The 19,984-nt window shown below is 40.3% G+C and overlaps 1 protein-coding gene across 3 annotated transcripts in view; it reads right to left on the bottom strand.

Annotated features, from left to right (window-relative positions):
* PIGU (phosphatidylinositol glycan anchor biosynthesis class U) overlaps positions 1-19,984 on the bottom strand; it is a 97,413-nt gene that overhangs the window by 55,785 nt on the left and 21,644 nt on the right. For 2 of the 3 annotated variants that reach the window (XM_019655319.1, XM_019655317.1), the window contains exons 3-6: positions 16,355-16,414; positions 15,138-15,200; positions 9,250-9,359; positions 6,934-7,034 (exon numbers count right to left, since the gene is read on the bottom strand). In XM_019655319.1, coding sequence (XP_019510864.1) covers positions 6,934-7,034; positions 9,250-9,359; positions 15,138-15,200; positions 16,355-16,414 — 334 coding nt within the window. The remainder of the gene's footprint in view (positions 1-6,933; positions 7,035-9,249; positions 9,360-15,137; positions 15,201-16,354; positions 16,415-19,984) is intronic. The other variant, XM_019655318.1, reaches the window with a different exon arrangement.

Raw genomic sequence — 19,984 nt, 5'->3', positions numbered from 1 at the left:
AGGAAGAGCACAATGATGGTGCCAACTTGGGCCAGTGAAGCAATGTCCTCCACAACTAGACTGAAGAACAAAACGACAGCAACTTGTCTGTTCCCCTTGCCCCAATTCACCAGCGCTGTTCCCATCCCCCAATTCCCCAATAAAAATCTTTTAAAAAAAAAACTTATGAAGTATAAAACACAGGGCAATGAGGGGGCAGCCGGGTGGCTCATGTGGTTAGAGTGCAGGTTCATAACACCAAGGTTTTCGGTTCGATTCCCACATGGGCCAAGGAGCTGTGCCCTCCACAACTAGATTGAAGACAACTACTTGACTTGGAGCTGATGGGTCCTGGAAAAACACACTGTTCCCCAATAAAATTTCTTAAAAACAAAAAACAAAAAAAAAACCCACAGGGCAATGAGATGTGGGCAAAGTACAAAATGAATCTGACTCTTGAATAAAACAGCCTGCAGAATGGCAATGGAGAACTTGTGGCAGGGGGCGGAACACGGAGGAGGCTCCGTGGTGTAAACTATTGGAACAGCTGAGGTCTGTAGTCTGGGGGCAGAAACATGGTACTGAAGGTCAGGAGCCTGCTGGGTGGGTGGGATGCCAGGCAGGTGTGGATGAGGCACATGCGCAATCTGAGCAAAAGCGAGGGGGCGTATAGAGGCGCACAATAGACTCAGGACGGCTATGGTTTGAGAAAAGCCAGAAGGCCTCAAGAAAAATGGGCTGGGAAGGCAGAAGGTGATATGTGCTTAGGGAAGGGTCAGGGAAGACAAAGAAAAGTAAAAGTTGACTTCAAATATTTTAGACAAACTATGCAATAAGCAAACATTTCTAGGGTGCCTTCTCTATGCCAAGGCTGTGCTGGGTGCCAGGGAGATGGGTGACTCAGGCAGGCTCTGTCCTTAGGGAACTAACTCTCCATAAAAAAATACAGGAGGAGACTATGAAGGAAAGCTTGAAGGAAGTATACCTAGCGGAAGTACACACCAGGAAATCTGACACCTGAGTTGAAGAATGAGGAGGCGAGACTCGGAAGTCCACGGGCACAGGCAGGAGGGCAGAGAGAGAGAATGGTGTGCTGGGGGTGGAGGCATGGGGACTTGGCTCAACATGGCGAAAACAGGGTGAAAGCTGGGTGGAGAAACTGGAAAAGGATGCAAAAGGGGCTCTTGTGGATGTTGTGATATGCTGTTTCTCAATCTGAATGCTGGTTACTTGACATTTTGCAAAAATTCGTTTAGCTGTGCACTAAAGGTTTGTGCATTTTTCTGTAATATAAGTTACACTTCAATAAAAAAGTTACAATCTAAAAAGTCTCAGCAAACAGGTAGGTAGGGGTCAGATGATAGAGGGCTTAGCTTGCACATTCATCCAAAAACATCTACCTACAGGCTTAGGCAGGATATCTGAAATAATGCCCGAAATGGCAGCCTTATCTGGGCAAGAGCTAGGGCATCCTGCTCATCTAACCAGGAGGAACTGTGCCAAGAGGACTGTGAGTTTTACCAAAAAAGATATAATCTACCGTTGATCTGCTAGCACAGCCCAGATACCCAGACACTATATTTTTCTGTTCAAGCCCTAGTCCTACGTGAGCTTACCATGGGAATATTAAAGCAAATCAGTCAAATGTATGTGTGCACTGGCTACAGTATCAGGGAATTTCATTCTCTACCTAATCTAATTTGAATGTGTTTTCTAACTCCCTAGTTGTGTCAGCGTGGGGGCCAAAACAAGCCCCAGCAAGCCCCCGGGTCATGTTCTGCCTCCAGGGACTGCACTGGGTGGGTGGCACAGCCACAGGATGGAGCAGGAATGTACACAGGGTGGGGCTCTGGGGGCTGGTTCAGGATATGGATTTCAAGTGGAGCGAGCAGAGATTGGGTCATAGACAGGGAGTGACCTGTACCAGGACAGGCAGGGGACAGAAGGGAACGTGGTCAAAAGGGCTAAGGTTCCACAGGACACTCAGAAGAGGAAGTTGCACCAGGGCCTGAGCAACAAGCAAGATTGCTGGAAAGGAAGATGTGATGCTGGGGGCCTGGCCCAATGTACTACATTCCTTGCCAAGCATGTTCTTTTTTTTTTAGCTGAGCCATCCTGCCACATGTTGGCAGCTCAGCAGCAGCTCAGCTCGGGTCGGGCATGGAACTGGCGACCCTGTTGCTCAGAGCTTGCACTCTTGAGCGAGTTCTTAACGAACTGAGCCACTCGGCCTGCCCACCAAGTGTGCTCTTTTAACAGGGCAGGCTCTCTCGGGGTAGTCCGTCCACATCAGTGATGATGATGGTAACTTATCCAGCACACACTCTGCGCAAGCCAGGACTGTAGACACTTTACGTTCAGTCCTTCCAATAAATCCATGAAGTGGGTACTATTACTATCCCCATTTTACAGATAAGGAAATTGAAGGACAGAGAGGATATTTGCCCAGGGTCACAAAACTAGTGAGTAATAGTAATAGAATTTGAACCCACAGTCTCATTCCAGACCCCATATTCTTGAACTGCATCAGTAGGCTACCTTCTTGATCTCTAGCTTTGGCTGTACCATAAAAATCATAAGTGGAGCAACGATTTGTTGAGTGAGTTCTGCTAAGGAAGCCCTTCTAAGCACTTTGTTTCTCATTTATTCCTCCATTAATCCAGGAGGCAGATATTATTATCTCTGTGATCAGACTGGAGCTCTTGAGGCTGTGCCCACGGCTGACAAGCTGGTAACTATTGGGTTGTCGGAAAAGTCATGAAGTATTTTTTCTATGTTTTTCGTTGCAAAAATGCATCACGGGCCGGCCGAGTGGCTCAGTTGGTTAAGAGCTCACTCAAGGGTTTGAGCTCTGAGCAACAGCGGTTCGAGTCCGGTCTGAGCTGAGCTGCTGCTGAGCTGCCAACAGGTGGCAGGATGGCTCAGCTAAAAAAAATGCGTCATGACTTTTCTGACAACCCAATAGAACATGCAGGTTTTGAAGGTGGGTTCATGTAACAAAACGCTACCCCGGGCTGCTTTGTCCTTGGGTCCTTGGCTCCTCTATGACTGTCTTCATGGAAAGGGCTTTATCCTAGAGGATCCCCAGGTGGAAATGATGGCACCATCAGGCTTCAGGATCGCTCTGCCATTGTTCTTCCAGGGCTGGGCTTGAGGAAGAGAACCTCCCATTTTAACATCCTCCCTGCGCTCTCCAGAAGGGCTAAAGGGAACTCTACCAATCCTGAGGGATCTTTTAAAAAGGAGGATATGATTAAGAGTCGCAACCAACACCACCATTTACTGAGCACTTAGCACATGCCCCCACACCATGCTGAGTGTTTTACACACAGCACCTCATTCATTTTTTTACATTCACGATATGCAGTAGGGACTGACTCAACCCCCATGTTATAGGCAAGGAAATGGAGGCCAAAACAGTTAAGTGACTTCCCCAAAGTGATGCAGCCCAGAAATGGTGGAGCTGGGATTAGCTACCAACAGAGAACAGGAGGCGTACCTATTAACATCTGTCTGTTTTCCTTTTGAAAGCCTAATGAAAACGACTTCACAGTGATGGAGTACTTTCATTAGCTCATTGAAAGGCAGAGTATCCTTGACCAAAGCCCCAACCTTTGAAGTGAAACCCAAGCTGCTCCACTAAACTAACATCAACCCTGCCCAGAGACCTGTTTCCCAGCCAATACCCCAACAAGGACATCACAATCTAATGGCCTGGGCTATCCCAGCCTGTGTTTCTCAGTATGTCCCAGGCAACCCTGGGCTGCCAAAGAGGACGCTAAAGGAGAACAAGTAGGAGTCAAGGAGACAGAGCAAATGAGGCTCCTTCTGTGGGGCACCTGCTCCATGGCAGTCTGGGGAGAGGGCTGCCCCATTTACTTCCACTGTCCCTATCTTCCTATCAATCAAGCTAATTTATTTTTAACAATGTGCTCATTGAAGAAACTTTGGGGAAAAAACAGATATGAAAAAGAAACAAAAATCACCCATAAACTTACTCTACAGAAATAAATATTACTCTTTTGGGATCTATTTCCCATCTATTTTTGTTGTTGTTTTAACATAGTTAAGATTATATTTTATTCAAATATACAATTTTGTAATCTGCTTCAAAACAGAAATGTATTCTCATATTATTTTTAAACATCATGTGCATGGGAAAATTGTATTTTATTGAACTCTCTGGGCAAACCATGTTTTGGAGTATGTACCCCTACATACCCCATCCTTCTAACTTTCTACTCCATCCCCGGAGACTACAGTTCTGGATAAAATTAACTAAAGAGGCACAGGTCTAGAGGATACTAAGCACAGTAGTGGGCCGAGGAGTGTGGGCTAGAGAGTAATGAGACAAAATAAGTCTATATATTAAAATCAGCCATCTCCTTCCTCTGTTCCTGTTCTTACAACTCCAGCAGTTGGTCCCATGAACCCCCCCCACCACCCCACTGCAGCTCCAACTCTGTTACCCTTAGGCAGGAAATTGGAGGATTCCTCTCTGGAAAAACTAAATAGCTTCAGAGGAAAAGAAAAACCTACAAATGATGACATTTAGGGATACCTTCAACAAAGAAGGTTAGTCCACTGCCTGATCTCCCTACAGTGAGAATGAATGATCCAACAACAAGTCCTGCCCACGCAGAGTCTTGAGTCAACATATCAGTGCCTTACACTTTAACATAGACAGACCGCCCGGATTACCATAACTAAGAGAAAACCCTCCCATATGAAAGACAGAGCCCAAGAGAAACAGGAAAAAAATGGCACAGGGGTAGGAAGACAAAAAGACTATGCTTGGAACAGATGGAAACTGGAAAAAAAAAAAAACACCTCAGAGAGATAAGAAAGAATATTGTGGTGATACAAATAATAATAGGCTGCTTCAAAGAAACAACTGGAGACCAAGAAAGAATTTTAAAATATAATAGAAAAATTAAAAAGTCAATAGAAGAGTTGGAAGATAAAAACAAATCTCCCAGAAAAAGAGGAAGTAAAAAAGATGGAACTATCAATTGAAAATAAAATATGCAAAGTAGATCAATCAAGAAAGTCCAATATCTAATTGAAGTTCCAAACAAGAGAACAGAGAACATGAACATAGAGAGGAGAGAATTTGAAAAATAGTACAGAAACCCCTTCTAGAACTAAAAAACATCAGTTTCTACTTTGAAAGGGCCTAACAAATGCCCAATAAAATGAATGAAAAAAGACCCATTTCAAGACATAGTATCATGCAATCTCAAAACACTGAGAATAAAAAGTTCCTAAATCTTTCAGAAAAAAAAAAAAATGGGTTACATATAATGGCACCAAACTGCTCAATAACAACCAGGATGCTAGAAGACAGTAAAGCAATGCCTTCAAAATTTGAAGGAAACGTTGTTCCTGTCTAGAATTTTATACTCTGCTCCAACTATTAATTTGGTGCTAACCTGGAAAAAAGGTATTTTTCAAACATAAAATGACTCAAAATATATATTTCATACACCCTTTCTTGGAAAACTACTAGAAAATCACTTCAGCAAAAGAGAGAAAAACCGGGGCCGGCCGAGTGGCGCGATGGTTAAGAACTCGCTTGGGATGCCAGAGGGCCCCGGTTCGGATCCCACATATGGGGGCCAGTGACACTGCCCTCCACAGCTAAGATGCTGAACAACAGCTCAACCTGGAGCTGGGCTGCCGTGAGTCGCCGGCGGCGGCGACGGCGACGGCGACGGCGTAGGCTGCAGCCCCTTTGGCAGTGGGTTGCCATGGGCTACCGTGTGTAGCCAGCAGCCAGCATGAGTGGCCAGCAGCCGCAGTGAGCGGCCATCCAGAAGCCCGCGACTGATCTGCCTCGCCAGGGAAGAGCGCAATGATGGTGCCAACTTGGGCCAGTGAAGCAACATCCTCCACAACTAGATTAAGAACAAAAATGACAGCAACTTGTACGTTCTCCTTCCCCCAGTTCCCCAGCACTGTTCCCATCCCCCCAATTCCCCAATAAAAAATAAAAATAAAAATAAAAAAAGAGAGAAAAACCAATAAAGGAGAGAAGGAATCCAGTAAAAAAGGGATACAACACAGGACAATTATAAAGGGAAGTTCCACTGTGACAGCTTGTATCAGGTCCAAACAACCAGGACAACCTGGGGCAGGATGGAGGACATGTGAGGGAGGTCTCCAGAAAAATAATGGAACCGAAAGACTGTTTGATGTCTTTAAGCATTTAAAAAAACCAAAAACAAACTATTGTTAGGCACTTAACAGATCTAATAGAGCAACTGGGGGAAAAAGTAGTGATTGGTACAAAAAGACTAAGCAAAAATAACAAGCGAAAAAAGGTAATTATTAACCCCAGGAAATATAAAAGGTTGTATAAGACAGAAATAGTAATCTTAGTTACTACTTTGCCCAGCAGTAAATAATACATATAGTGTCATAAAATGTAGATACCAACTACTGATTTAATCAAAACATTGACATAATTCCTCAAAGAAAACTAGGTAAAAGGGAAGTGAAGATATTGGTACAAAATAGCTAAATCTTTATCTCCCATAATGAGAATGTAATAGTCTAAAATGTATAATTAATTAAATAGCAATATGAAGTCTTATTTAGAAATATGGAACTAATTATTAGCAAAAGCCAGAAAGAAGCTACTTCAAAGAAGTTGAACTACGGGTGAGAAGAGAGAGGCAAAGGGCTGCTATTCTCATTATAAGCCTCTTAGAAAAAATTTTTCAAAAATGTTAATAGTAACTCTCTGAGTGGTAGAATTTCAGGATGTTTTAATTAATTTTCTTTTCTTGGCTTATCTAAACTTTCTGTAACAATCTTATATTACTTGTGTAATTTTTAAACGTTTTTAAGTTTTGTACTTTTTTTTTTTTTTTTAAGTTTTCCACAGCGTAAGTGATACAAAACCCTACACAAATCAGGGACTAAACTTTGTACTTTCCTCTGGGGTCTTACCTTTTATCGTGGTCAAAATGAAGAAAGCAATGAGGGTGTTGTTGATGGCGCAGGTAGACTTGGCAACACAAGACAAGACGGTGTAGGGATTTAAAAGATAGCTGGGGAAAAAGACACATATGTGGCATTAGTAATTCTGGTCCTCTGAATCCTGGCCACTACAGGAAGGAAGTTCAAGAGATTTACTAAAAGCATCCGCAAGGGAAGGAAGCTTCTTAGAAATGAGTTCTCCTAAGTAAAAGAGAATGGAGTGGGGTTGGGGCCAGTGAGGAAAAAGCACTGAACACTCACCACTCCCTATCTGTGCTATGTGGTATTTGGAAAACTGTCTTATTTAATCATTACAGAGATTCTATAAACTAGCAATAACCTGTTTTGCAGATAAGGAAACTGAGATGCAATGCTTAAGTAACTTGCCCAAAGTTTCACAAGTTCATAAATACATTCAAAACCTGGTCTTTCTGGCTCTAAAGCTTATGTTCATTCTATTACTTTAGACTTCAAAATGATAAAATTATACCAATTCCCCCACAGCCATATATCTTAGGAATTGTTATACCTGTCTCTGAAGCCCAGGAAGAAACCTTTTCCTCAGGATCTTAAGTTCTGACACAGGCTAGCCCCATTCAAGGGGTCAGAGCAGCTTACATTTAGCCCCTCTTGGTAATCAAGCAGTATCCACCCAGCCAGATTCCAAGGGCAGAAATCATATCTGCTGACTTCAACAAGCTAGTTGCCGTGGAACTTCACAGGATACCTTGAACTTCCACTGGGAAGGAATTAAGCTGAAACACCTAGTCTTTTCCTGAGGTAGAAAGTAATGGAATGAAAAAATGAATCTGAAATGCAGTGAGTAGGGAAATCTTATATGGTCAAAATGAATTTATTATTTTTATTTATTTCTATCTTGCTTCCACAAAAGATATGAGGCAACTCAAATAAGAACAGATAATAAAAAATAATAGTAAAATAAAAATAGAAAGAATCAAGATGAAGGAAAACATAAATAAAAGGAAAAAGGAAAAGCCAGGGGGTAAAAAAACACCAATGGGTCTTTTACAGCATTGTAATAATCAGCTTCAAATCTGGCTCTGAGTTTCCTGGCAGACAGAGTGAAAAGGGAGACCAGTTACATAATTCTGACTATCAGATAGGAAGAAACATACCAGTGTCCCAGGGAGAGATTATAATTATTATTCACAAATAAAGACCTTAAATTCAATACCTCCCAGGGCTGTAAGATTAGCAGTTCTAAAGCCACAGGCCTGGAAATTGTTGGTGTTTTTTTCAGCAATTACCGATAGGCTTGTTACATAACTTTTAAAGGAATGGCCGCTGCTATTACAAAACTATCCTCAGGAGACATATTAGTCCATAAGGGATTCATAATGTTGCCAAATCTCTAGTTCTATTAAGTAGTTCCCACCAATATTTCTGAAATACACAGATGTGAACTGATACCTCAACCCTGTTTGGTGGAAGGGGGGAAAAGCCATTTCTAAATAGCAGGTGATGTTCAAGAAGCAGTTACACAGAACTATCTGGAATATTGAATAGGAGATTCACACACAAGGTGGAGGGTTGAATAAACTTTCCTCATAAGGCCCCTTCTAATTCTGAAGTTCTAAGGTCATGTTTTTCCATGAGGAAACTTTCTGTCTTGTTTATTGTGTATCCCTAGAACCAGTATGTTATTAATATTCAATGACTATTAGTTGAATGAATAATTGTTCACATTTGCTTATCTCAGGAATATAAACGAGAATAACCTGAAAGAATTAAACTTCCGGGCAGCACTGAGAACTCCTAGAGAATTCTTTTGCAGAGCCTCAATAAGTTCACTCTGCTATATTCGTCACCCATCTGGGATGGGACTGTTTGGCACTTTTCTTCTGTTTTCTGAACTACAGTGGGGGATTACATTGTACATGAAGCATAGGAGCTGCTCAAAACAACATCCACATAAATATCAGAATTTTAGTCAATCCATATATATCACAACTGAAGAACTTTTTTTTTTCTCTTAAGCAATAAACACTCGTTACCAGTAGGCTGGAGCCCAGATCAGCATCGGATGAAAAAGCATTTGTGAAGGGTTGATTGTGTATGTCCCTGTTTGAGGCTTTGTCCCAACAGAGACAGAATGGCTCTGTCTCCTTTGCTGGCCAGAACCCCAGTTGTGCAACAGAGCTGCAGCACATACTTGATGACTAAGACTGCAAAGCTCCCAAAATACAACAAACAACATGAGAAAGTCTCATCAGAGTTTCCTCGCATGTGTTGGCATGGAGCCCTGCTTTGTCAGAGAATACTTACAACAGGGCCACTTTCAGAGGGATGTAGCGCATTTCCATAGGGGTGCGGATGAGTTCAGCCACATCTGGGGCATACTGGTCTAGTTCTAGGAGGAGTTTCTGCTTTTTAAACTGGGAAAAAAAAAGAAAAAAAGAAAAAGAAAAAACACATGAAACCAATTATTCCCTGTTGCTTTTAGGATGAAGGCAAGTCTTTCCATGACCCACATGGCTCCCGCCCCACCTCCAGGCTCATCTCACACCTGCTCCCCCGGCCCCCCCCCCTTTCTGGGTTCCAGTGCCATGGACATGCCACGCCTCCCCTGCTCCCAGGCCTTTACGTTTAACCTAAAACAACCTCCCCTTTTCCCTAGTTCACACCCACATAGTCTTTCAGATCTCATTAAATCATCACTTCCTCAGGAAGGCACAGCACACTCACCCCACCCTGACGAGGTAAAATCTCCCTATTATACACATCCTTTCATAGCACTGTTCACAGTACTAGCTTTTTAATTTATTTATGGGACTGAATAATGTGTGTTTCCCTCACTAGACTGTGAGTTCCACGACTGGCAGGGACCATATTTATTTGCCAACACCTGGCACAGTGAGCAAACAATAAGTATCTGTTGAATGGCAACATGAATGACTTGAGCGGCAAGGCAAAGTTCTTAGCCATTTTGAAGAGTTATTATCAGTGGCCTCGGGACTCCAAAGTCCCATCAGCAAAGTGAAATATTTTCACGCAAAGTGAAATGATCCCTTGAATGTCACAGTATCTTGGGTTTTCTTCTGAGCGCTCCTGTTTCAAGTTTTGGACCTCCACAGAGGAAGTGGGGGATGGCCATGATGAAGAGGAGGAGGAGGAAGAGGAGGGGCGCTGGGTGTGGCTGGGCAGCTGGATAGGTAAGAGGGAGTGAGATAGGGGCAGAAAGCTCTTGCCTTCCCCTGGTGTGTCCCAACAAGTTCATGGGTGTGTTCCAGAATGAAAAAAAAGTTAGGTAACCTTATAAGCAAACATGGGTAAGACTATAGATAGAAAAAGCCTCTGAACTCAAAATGGGTCACCCTGCTGATTTAATGATGAGAGATTCTTATTTAGACAGTATAAAATCAATGCTGCAACCAACCTATTATAAAAACAGAGTAGTTCAGAGGAGTCAAAGAAACAAACACTTAACTATCTGTGTGAGTAAAGATTTAATGATGAAAAAAGCAGATGACAACAGAATATATACTGCATTATACCATTTACAGAAAGTTAAAAGCACACAAAATAATACTATATGTTATCTAGGGATATTTACAAATGTAGTAAAAGTTAAGGCCATGTGTGGGAATGAGAAACACTAACATCAGAACAGAGGTAACTGGTGAGAGAGGGAACGTGGAGATGAATGTATCAGAGAGAAGCAACTCTGCGTGTGATCCTTTCTTTTTTAAGCTCATATAGGTTCACAGTATGTATCACTCTTTATATATATATTTGAATGTCTTGGTTATTTAATAATGAAAAATTGTTTTAATGAAAAAACCTTTAAAGAGCCATCTTTCAGTTCAAAAGATAATCAAGGGATCCTCACAGGAATACAGGTAAACCCCCGATTTCCTGCATAGTTTTAGGTAGAAGCTTAATTAGAAAACCTAAACCAACAGTCAAAAACCTCCCTTTGATCATCTCTGAGAGTCCAAGTTAAGTGGTGGGAATTATCATCAGTAAGATTTATGCTGCCATTCAGGTGGGCTTGTTTAATTAAAAGGACAAAATATAAGCTAAGACGCTTGCATCAGAGAGAAGGTGGCTGGCTCAGCAAACAAAGTGCTTAGTGAGGACAGCATTGAGGCCCCATAGCTAAGGGTTCTGGAGTTCTTTTGCAAAAAGAAGGCCACCTGGAAGGTGTGAGATCCACAAAAAAAAGGCAGTTAAAAGAAACAGAGTTCATCCAGGAGCAACCAAAACAATGGGTGGGGGGCGGGGGTGGGGGGCGCCGGAGAATGCTTCGTTCCCCAGGCTGGAAGCCAGCCAGCAGGACTATAGTCAGAGATGGAGGCAGCTTAAACAGGGAGGTACAGACACTGGGCAAAGGTGACACCGTGCCAACAATGAAAGAAAAGTACTTCCTTGTAACCCCAATCTTCCAAATTACTTTAAAACAGAAAAATTTTATGAAAGGAGAGTTTCCAGGCAAGAAAGACACTCAGGCCAGCAGTCCCCCAATTCTCTGCTACCTCTCTTTTTGTCTCCCCCAGTATCACCAGCACAGCTGCCATTATGCCTGGCCTCATCAGCTCAATAGTGACTCAGCTCCTCTGAGCATAGACAAAATCCCTTTTAAAAATCCCCACTGCATCCAGTCAGAGACAGGAAAGTGGCTAAAAATTGAAGGAAAATTAAGCGTGTGCATGTGCATACATGCACACACACAACACACACAAGAAAATAGAAGTATAAAAATAAAAGAGGTTAAGGAGTACAAGTTAAAATCCAAAGGTAAATATTTCTAGATATATTCAGCCTTGACAATGATGAGATTTAAAGCTATCTAAGGAGAGGTTAAAAGTAACCTAAAGGGTAATGACCTGGATGTGTTACCTTTGTGATCATCAATCAGCTTGTACTCCCTTCCATATGTGTATTATATGTCAGTAGAAATTTTTGAATAATAAAAAAAAAAATCTCAGGGGTGGAGTTTTCCTTCCCTATTATCCACTCCCCTATGCAGCCCTTTCCTTGTCCCTTGCAAGGTTTGATTTTGCAAAGACATAACTCCCCTACTTCAAATAAAGAGCTTTTTTCTAATAATTGAAGCTGTGCCTACACCTTTTTGCATCCCCAAAACCTATGGTGGATTGCAGAGGGGTGAACACCCCTCCCACCCTACCCCACTGCATCTCCAACTGTTAACCTCAGCACATTCCAAATTCAGGAGCCTATCCTCCCAATTCCAACCCTCTAATCACATGGGCTTAGGGTTTAGGGATATGGGTTTTTATCACTCCTACCAAACCATCTGCAGATTTCTCACATGAATTCTGAGTTCCAAATAGGAAGCACAATCTCAGCAAAGGGCAGACTAGACTAACGTTGTTTTTGTCAAGTGAGGTAGACATAAAATGTCATGAGCGTCAACTGGTCACAATCAATCAGCACTCATATTCCACAGGCTAACAACTTGAAATAGAGTGGGGATGGAGTCCCCCTCTGTGCACCATCGTTTTCTGGGATGCTTTGGGATGTAGACACAGCTTCATTACCAGGGATAAAAAGTCCCAAATCCCAGCAAAACTAAAGTGTTTCCAGACTATGATTTGGGCCCATTCTGACAACGTGAGGAAGATCTGGGGGAAGACATGTGTTGATATTCTATCCAAACCAACAGTAGTAGTATATTACCATCATCAAAATCTGCCATTTAGAATGAGTTAATTTTTGACACGATGTAAATAAAATGCTTATTCTGACCAAGAAACCCAATGTTCTAATAGGCTGAATTCTAAGAATGAATAAACAAAACTATTCCAAACTATAATTCGGTGTCAGTGATAACAAAGAACATTTTGGTGTGCTAAAAAACAGGGTGTTGACAACAACTCATTTGGTTTCCTCTGTCCCTCTCTAAATCACACTGAGAAAACCAACAATCTCTATATGTTTCCATATAAACTCAGAAATAACTAAGAAATGAATTAAAACTACTGGTGCTCTAAATTAAAGGCTGTCTCTGCTACTGACACTGAAGCCTGACTTTATTAGGAAACGAACTGAAACCTAGTTTCATGACTTCCCCATAAGCTTCTCCCTCATTAAAAATTGTTTTAATTGGAGTATATGTGTGGTGTTTCTATGATAGTTGAAGAGAAAAAAAAAAGAATATGTATGTTAGCATCTCTAACCAACTTTCATTAAAACACATCTCAGTTTTACATTTTGGTTGAGAACATCTGACTGATTGTGTTCTTAAATGAACGCTACCAACCCTCCCTTAAATATTCATATATATCTTATATATACTATATATATGTACACATACACACACATTGGTGGGTATAGACATGGACCTATTTTTTTCTTTAGTGTGTTACATTACAAAATTTCAAATTACAGAAAGTTAAACGAATGATTCAATAAAACACCTAGACCCACCCATTGTTAAACATTTTGCTACATTTCCTTTATCACTACACACACATACACACAAACACACAAATATGCCCAGTATTTTTTTTTTGAACCATTTGAAAGTTAGTTGCAGATATCATAACCCTTCACCCCTAAATATTTCAGCATATAACTTCAAAGAACAAAAATTATGGTTTACATACACAATCTATCTTGGAGAAGAAAATAACCACTGCTAATTTATCTTTAAATTCCTCTGCTTATGAATCTCATGCCCAGTTAGCTCATCTCTGGCCTTATAGAGAATCCTGTTAAAACATTTTACCTCAGCCCCTAAAATTTTCTTTGCTTTTCTTTTCCATCTCTCTTGAAATACAATTGACATATTACACTGTACAATGTGATGATTTGATATACACATACATTGCAAGATGATTACCACAATGAGGTTGGTTAACACATCCATCACCTCATATAATTACTTTTTAATTTTTTTGTGGTGAGAGCATTTAACATCTACTCTCCTACCAACTTTCGAATGTACAGTACAATACAAAATTAACTAGCGTCTCTATGCTGTATATTAGATCCCTAAAACTTACTCATCATAGAACTAGGAGCTGGTACCCTCTGACCAGCATTTCTCCCACCCTCAACCCCTAGCAACCACCAATCTACTCTCTGTTTCTGAGTTTGATTTTTTTTAGATTCCACATATAAGTGAGATCTAGTATTTGCCCTTTTCTGCCTGACTTATTTCACTTAGAATAATGCCCCCAAGGTTCATCCACGTTGTCAAATGCTCCATTAGTTTAAGTTGTATACTGCCTGGTTTCAGTGATACTAAGTCTCTAAAATGTAGCTTTTAATCATTTAGGGGAGGAATCAAGGACTCTCAGCACTGATAACAGCTATGGACTCTCTACATGAAAAAAAATGATGCACGCACATACATATATAATTTTTCATACCATCTCAAGGGTTTTACAGGCCTGTTAAGCCTAATTATGGACCCCAAGTTAAGAACCCTCTGTCTAGATATTTTAAAAATCTCTCTGAGGTCTAGAATTTTAGAATTCATCAGCTTTATTTGTTACTGATGACCAGTGCCACAGACTTCTATTTTTGGTCCTATTACTTGGTAACAGAAGTGAAAATGAACCACAAACAGATAACACCAATGGGATGCAACCTTCTCTCTCACCCCAGTCTAAATCTTCTCAGTGGCTTCCAGCCAAAGAGGGCTGCAGCCAGCTTTTTAAATAACTACATGGAAAGTATACATGGTTAATCTGTTAACTCTCTCCCGCTATACAATTCCCCTTGGCTATTACATATGGATTAGGACTAAAGTTTACATCAATACTTTCAATGGGCATTTAGTACACACCAAATTTTCCAATTACAGTTGCTCTCTGTAGGGAAATAGAAACTACATTAGGAATCCACAGGCGTAGCACAGTGAGTTAAAAGCTGTATTCATTTTCCTTTGTAAAGAAAAACTGGTGAAAGGAATGGAAGATTTTTAAGGGTGCTCATTAATATAATTGTAGTTCTATTCCATTTGCTCCAGAAACTCTGAACCGGCACAGGTGAGTGGATATCAAGTTACAAAGATTAAGCTGACCTTTCTGTATTAGTAAAGCTGTCTCGTTGGTTTGGGTTTGGCCATTCCAGGGCTGGCCGAACAAGCCCGAAGCTTCACTCCCACTTCTTAGTATTTTAAAACAGTTGGATCCTTAAGTACATGGCTTTTGAGCCTTTGTAATAATTCTACCACTACTCACCACAACTTTATTGAAGTCTTGGATTGCAAAATATAGGGCAATGGCAGTGAGTGCATCAGTTATCTGTCAAGAGAAAAAGAAATAACAGGAAATAAACCCAATTAGTGTAGGAGTAATGGAATGCTGCCAGGGCCTGAAGTTTCTGGATGGTGGTGGACTATCCAGTACTGAACTCTTACAGTCAGGCAGAACCTCAGCTCTTACTTTGACTATCCAAAACTAAGCCTTTTTAGGTCTGACTGGAAATAAAGGTCTGACTGGAAAACCTGCTCTGTTATTGCAAGTTACTTAAGTTTTCTGTAAAGTGGGAATAATACCCACTGCTGTGCAGGCCTAATGTATGTCAAGTGCCTAGCACATAGTAAGTTCTCAATAAACAGCAGCCAGTAAAGTATTAAGGAAGACCTCAGTGGACCTCCTACTTGACCTAGATTTTCAACCCTAGATTAGGCAAGTGTTTCAAATTACTATGCTCTCAAAACATAGCCCTATCGTCTCAATTTGGAAGGTTCTTGCCCCTAAAAGTCTCATCAGGCCTATGTCCTCGTCACACAATCTCTTGGCAGAATACTTAGGAAACCGAGGATGCCCTCTACACTGGCACTACAATTAACGCCAATCACAGAATCTTGGGGCTAGAAAATTCAAGGCTACATATTCCAGAAATCAAATTTTAAAAGTATAAGAAATTGGAACTGGTCAGATATTAGAAACAATGCCTCACATCCATAATACAGTTGACTCTTGAATACCACGGGTTTGAACTATGGGGGTCCACTTATACACAGATATTTTTCAATAAATACCTATAACATTGTCCACCCAGGGTTGGGAGTTTGAGGGTGTGGAGGGCCGACTATATGCATTGAGCTACATACACCATTTTATATAGGGGACTTGAGCATCCACGGATTTTTGGTATCTATGGGGCAGGAATTCCTGGAACCAGGCCCCTGGATACTGAGGGACAACTTAAGATTTTGGGGAGTCAAAAGTTATACACAGATTTTTTACTACACGGGGACTGGCATCCCCACGTTGTTCAAGGGTCAACTGTACTATCACACTTGCAATGAATTCAAATTAAAGATAGGTTTTTGCTTTTATATTCTGACAAACACCTGAGCTCCTAAAATAGTTTTTCTTAAAAACAAGAAGATTAAAGACAATAAACATTTAAATACATACATATTGATTTTACATGCAGGGTTGCTTACCATAAATACCAATTCAGCATAGTCAATCAGGAAATGAAAGAGGTATATTATTAATGGAGTCTGCAGGAAAAAACAAATAAGCAAGCAAATCAAGTTAAATCTTACTTTTAAGTAAATCTTACTATTATCAGTTTCTATCAGTTTCCATCCTGTTGGCAAAAATCTCTTTCCTAGAATACTGTTCTATACTAGTTGGCCAGTGTACACATGTGAGGGAGAATAATTTTGTTATCATTGGATCATTTTGTGCCACTGGGGCTATCTGCTGAATTGTGTAAAGAGAATAAACAAAATCCGAGGTGTTAAATATCCATTTAAGAACTGTTAACATATTAAAGGTATGAGATGAACTTTAGTTCTAAAACATACATAACAGCCAAGGGGAACTCCACAGTAGACCAAGAATGCTGAACTCATAAAATAAACTGAGAAATGTTTTTCCCTCCTTCTGTTCTTTGAGACGTTTTGTATGATAAGGATTATTTCCTCCTCAAAGAGTTGGGAAAATTCACTTATTGTGAAGCCGTCTTGGCCTTTTCTTCGAGACAAGATTTTTTAATCACATATTCAAGATTTAATTTTCATTCCTAATTACAGATATAATTTCTTAACACTACTCAGATTGCTATTTTTTCTTTCTTTTTTTTTTTTTTTAAAGATTTTATTGGGAATTGGGGAAGGGAACATGGTGATTTTCCAGGACCCATCATCTCCAAGTCAAGTTGTTGTCCTTCAATCTTAGTTATGGAGGGTGCAGCTCAGCTCCAAGTCCAGTCACCGCTTTCAAACTAGTTGCGGAGGGGAATGGGGGGTGGGGGTAGGGGGACACAGCCCACTATCCCATGCAGAAATTGAACTGGCAACCTTGTTGTTAAGAGCACGCACTCTAACCAACTGAGCCATCTCGCTGCCCATTGGCAGCTAAGCGGCAGCTCAGCTTGGGCGCAGCTCACTGGCCCATGTGGGAAACGAGCCAGCGACCCTGTTGCTCAGAGCTCGCGCGCTAACCAACTGAGCCACCCAGCCAGCCCTGATCTTTTTTCTTTACCAGTTTAGGTAACTTGTGGTTTTCTAGGAATTAGCTCATTTCATTCAATTTTCCAAATTTTTGGCATAAACTTGTTCATAATATATTTTAGTGCCTGTAGGAACTACAGCGATGTTCCCTTTTTCATTCCTGATATTGGTAATTTGTATCTTCTCTTTTTTATATGGACAAGTTTTGCCAGAGATTTCTTAATTTTATTACTCTTTCAAAGAATCAACTTTGGGTTTTGCTGATTATTAGACTTTTGTTTTCTATGTCATTAATTTCTGAAATTCACAATATACAATTCTTCCTTCAACTTTTTCTGGGGATAATTGCTTTCCTTTTTCTAATGACACCTAGATCACTGACTTTTAGACTTTCTTTTGCCCTAATATATTCATTTAAGGCAATAAATTTTCCTGAGTATGGTTTTAGCTGCATCACACAAGTTTTGATATAGTTTGGTTTTTTTTTCAAAATTATTCAGTTCAAAATATTCTAATATCCACTGAGGTTTCTTCTTTAACTGACACTACTTTAAAATGTAGTGTTCAATTTCCAATTATTTGTAAGTTTTATTTTTATAATTTATTTCTAGCTTAATTCTACTGTGGTCACAGAAAATACTCTGTATGATTTCAATCATTTAAAATGTGTTGTGACTTGCTTTATGGTCCATCACATGGTCAATTTTGGTAAATTCTCCATGTACACTTGAAAAGAATGTGCATACTAACCTTTATGGCTGTAGCATTCTTTTTCTTTTTTTTTTTTTTTTTTCAGCTGAGCCATCCTGCTACCTGTTGGCAGCTCAGCGGCTGCTCAGCTCGGGCTGGACTCGAACCACTGTTGCTCAGAGCTCAAACTCTTGAGCGAGCTCTTAACCAACTGAGCCACTCGGCCAGCCCTGGCTGTAGCATTCTATATATGATATTAGGTTAATTTTGTTAATGATTTGCTCAAATCTTCTATATTCTTATTGGTTTTTCAGTCCATTAGTTACATCAGTGACTAAAAGAGGTATGTTAAAGATCACCCTCTATGACTGTGACTTTGTCTATTTCCACTTTTAGTTATGCCATTGTTGGTTTATATATTTTGAAGCTATTTAGTTAGATGCATTTATATGTAGAATTACTCTATCTTCTGAGTGAACTGATATTTTTATCATCATAAAATAATCCTCTTTACCTCTAGCAATGTTTCTAGCCTTAAAGTCTTCCTTATCTGATATTCATACAGCTACATCAGCTTCTTTGGGTTAATGTTTGCATGCTATATCTTCTCCTATAGTTTTACTTCCTACTTTGTGTCCTTATATGTAAGATGTATTTCTTAAAAGTAGCATACAATTATTTTTCTTTAACCCAATCTGACAATCATTATCTTTAGTTGGATTTTTAGTCTATTCATATTTAATGTAAAGACTGAAATACTTGTGTTTATCACCTTACTATTTTATTTTCCATTTGTTTCATTTTCTTTATGCTATTTTCTCTCCTTTCTTGTTTGCTTCTGCATATTTTTTATGATTCCATTTTTCCCTCTATTAGCTTGCTGGTTATATATTTAGCTACTATTCTTTTAGCGGTTAACCTACAGATTATGACATACATTGTTGACTTTAATTAGAGTATAATATAAATCATTACTTTTACCATTTCCTAGATCTTTGAACACTTTAACACCATAGAGCTTCTCCCAAACATTTCTATTATTGTTGTTATAACTTCTTTGTGTTGTTATAACTTTAATTCTATATATTAAACCCATAAGACATTATTATTTTATACAGTCAATATTTATTTAGATTTACCCACATATTTACCTTTTTCATTGTTATTTATTCTTTCCTATATTCCATGAGGCTGTCGAGGACATAATCAATCCTTCTGACTTTTTTGTATTTTTTAAATGCAAGTCTGCCGGCAACAAATTCTATCCATTTTTATTTGCTTGAAAACACCTTTATTTTGCCTTCATTTCTGAGAGATATTTTCACATAGTATAGAATTCTATGTTGGCAGTTATTTTCTTTCAGCGCTATTGAGATAACTTTCCATTGTCTTCTGGATTCCACCACTTTTGTTGAAAAAGTTAGTTTCCATTTTGCTGTTCTTTAAAGATAATACCCTCATGGCTGTCTTTAACCTGTCTTTGGTTTGGAGCAGTTTTTTTGTTTTTTTTTTTTAAAGATTTTCATTGGGGAATTGGGGGATGGAACAGCGCTGGGGAATTGGAAGAAGGGGAACAGACAAGTTGCTGTCCTTTTGTTCTTCAGTCTAGTTGTGGAGGACATTGCTTCACTGGCCCAAGCTGGCACCATCATTGTGCTCTTCCTGGGCAAGGCAGATCAGTCGCCGGCTTCTGGACATCCGCTCATGGCGGCTGCTGGCCGCTCACACTGGCTGCTTGCTACACACGGTAGCCCATGGCAACCCACTGCAGCAGGGGCTGCAGCCTACGCCGTCACCGGCGACTCACGGCAGCCCAGCTCCAGGTTGAGCTGTTGTTCAGCATCTTAGCTGTAGAGGGCAGTGTCACTGGCCCTCACATGTGGGATCCGAACTGGGGCCCTCTGGCGTCCCAAGCCAGCTCTT

This window comes from Hipposideros armiger, unplaced genomic scaffold (assembly GCF_001890085.2).
Source record: "Hipposideros armiger isolate ML-2016 unplaced genomic scaffold, ASM189008v1 scaffold_238, whole genome shotgun sequence".
Lineage (NCBI taxonomy): Eukaryota > Metazoa > Chordata > Mammalia > Chiroptera > Hipposideridae > Hipposideros > Hipposideros armiger.
The sequence above is the reverse complement of the archived record's forward strand: the minus strand, read 5'-3'. Positions and strand labels throughout refer to the sequence as shown.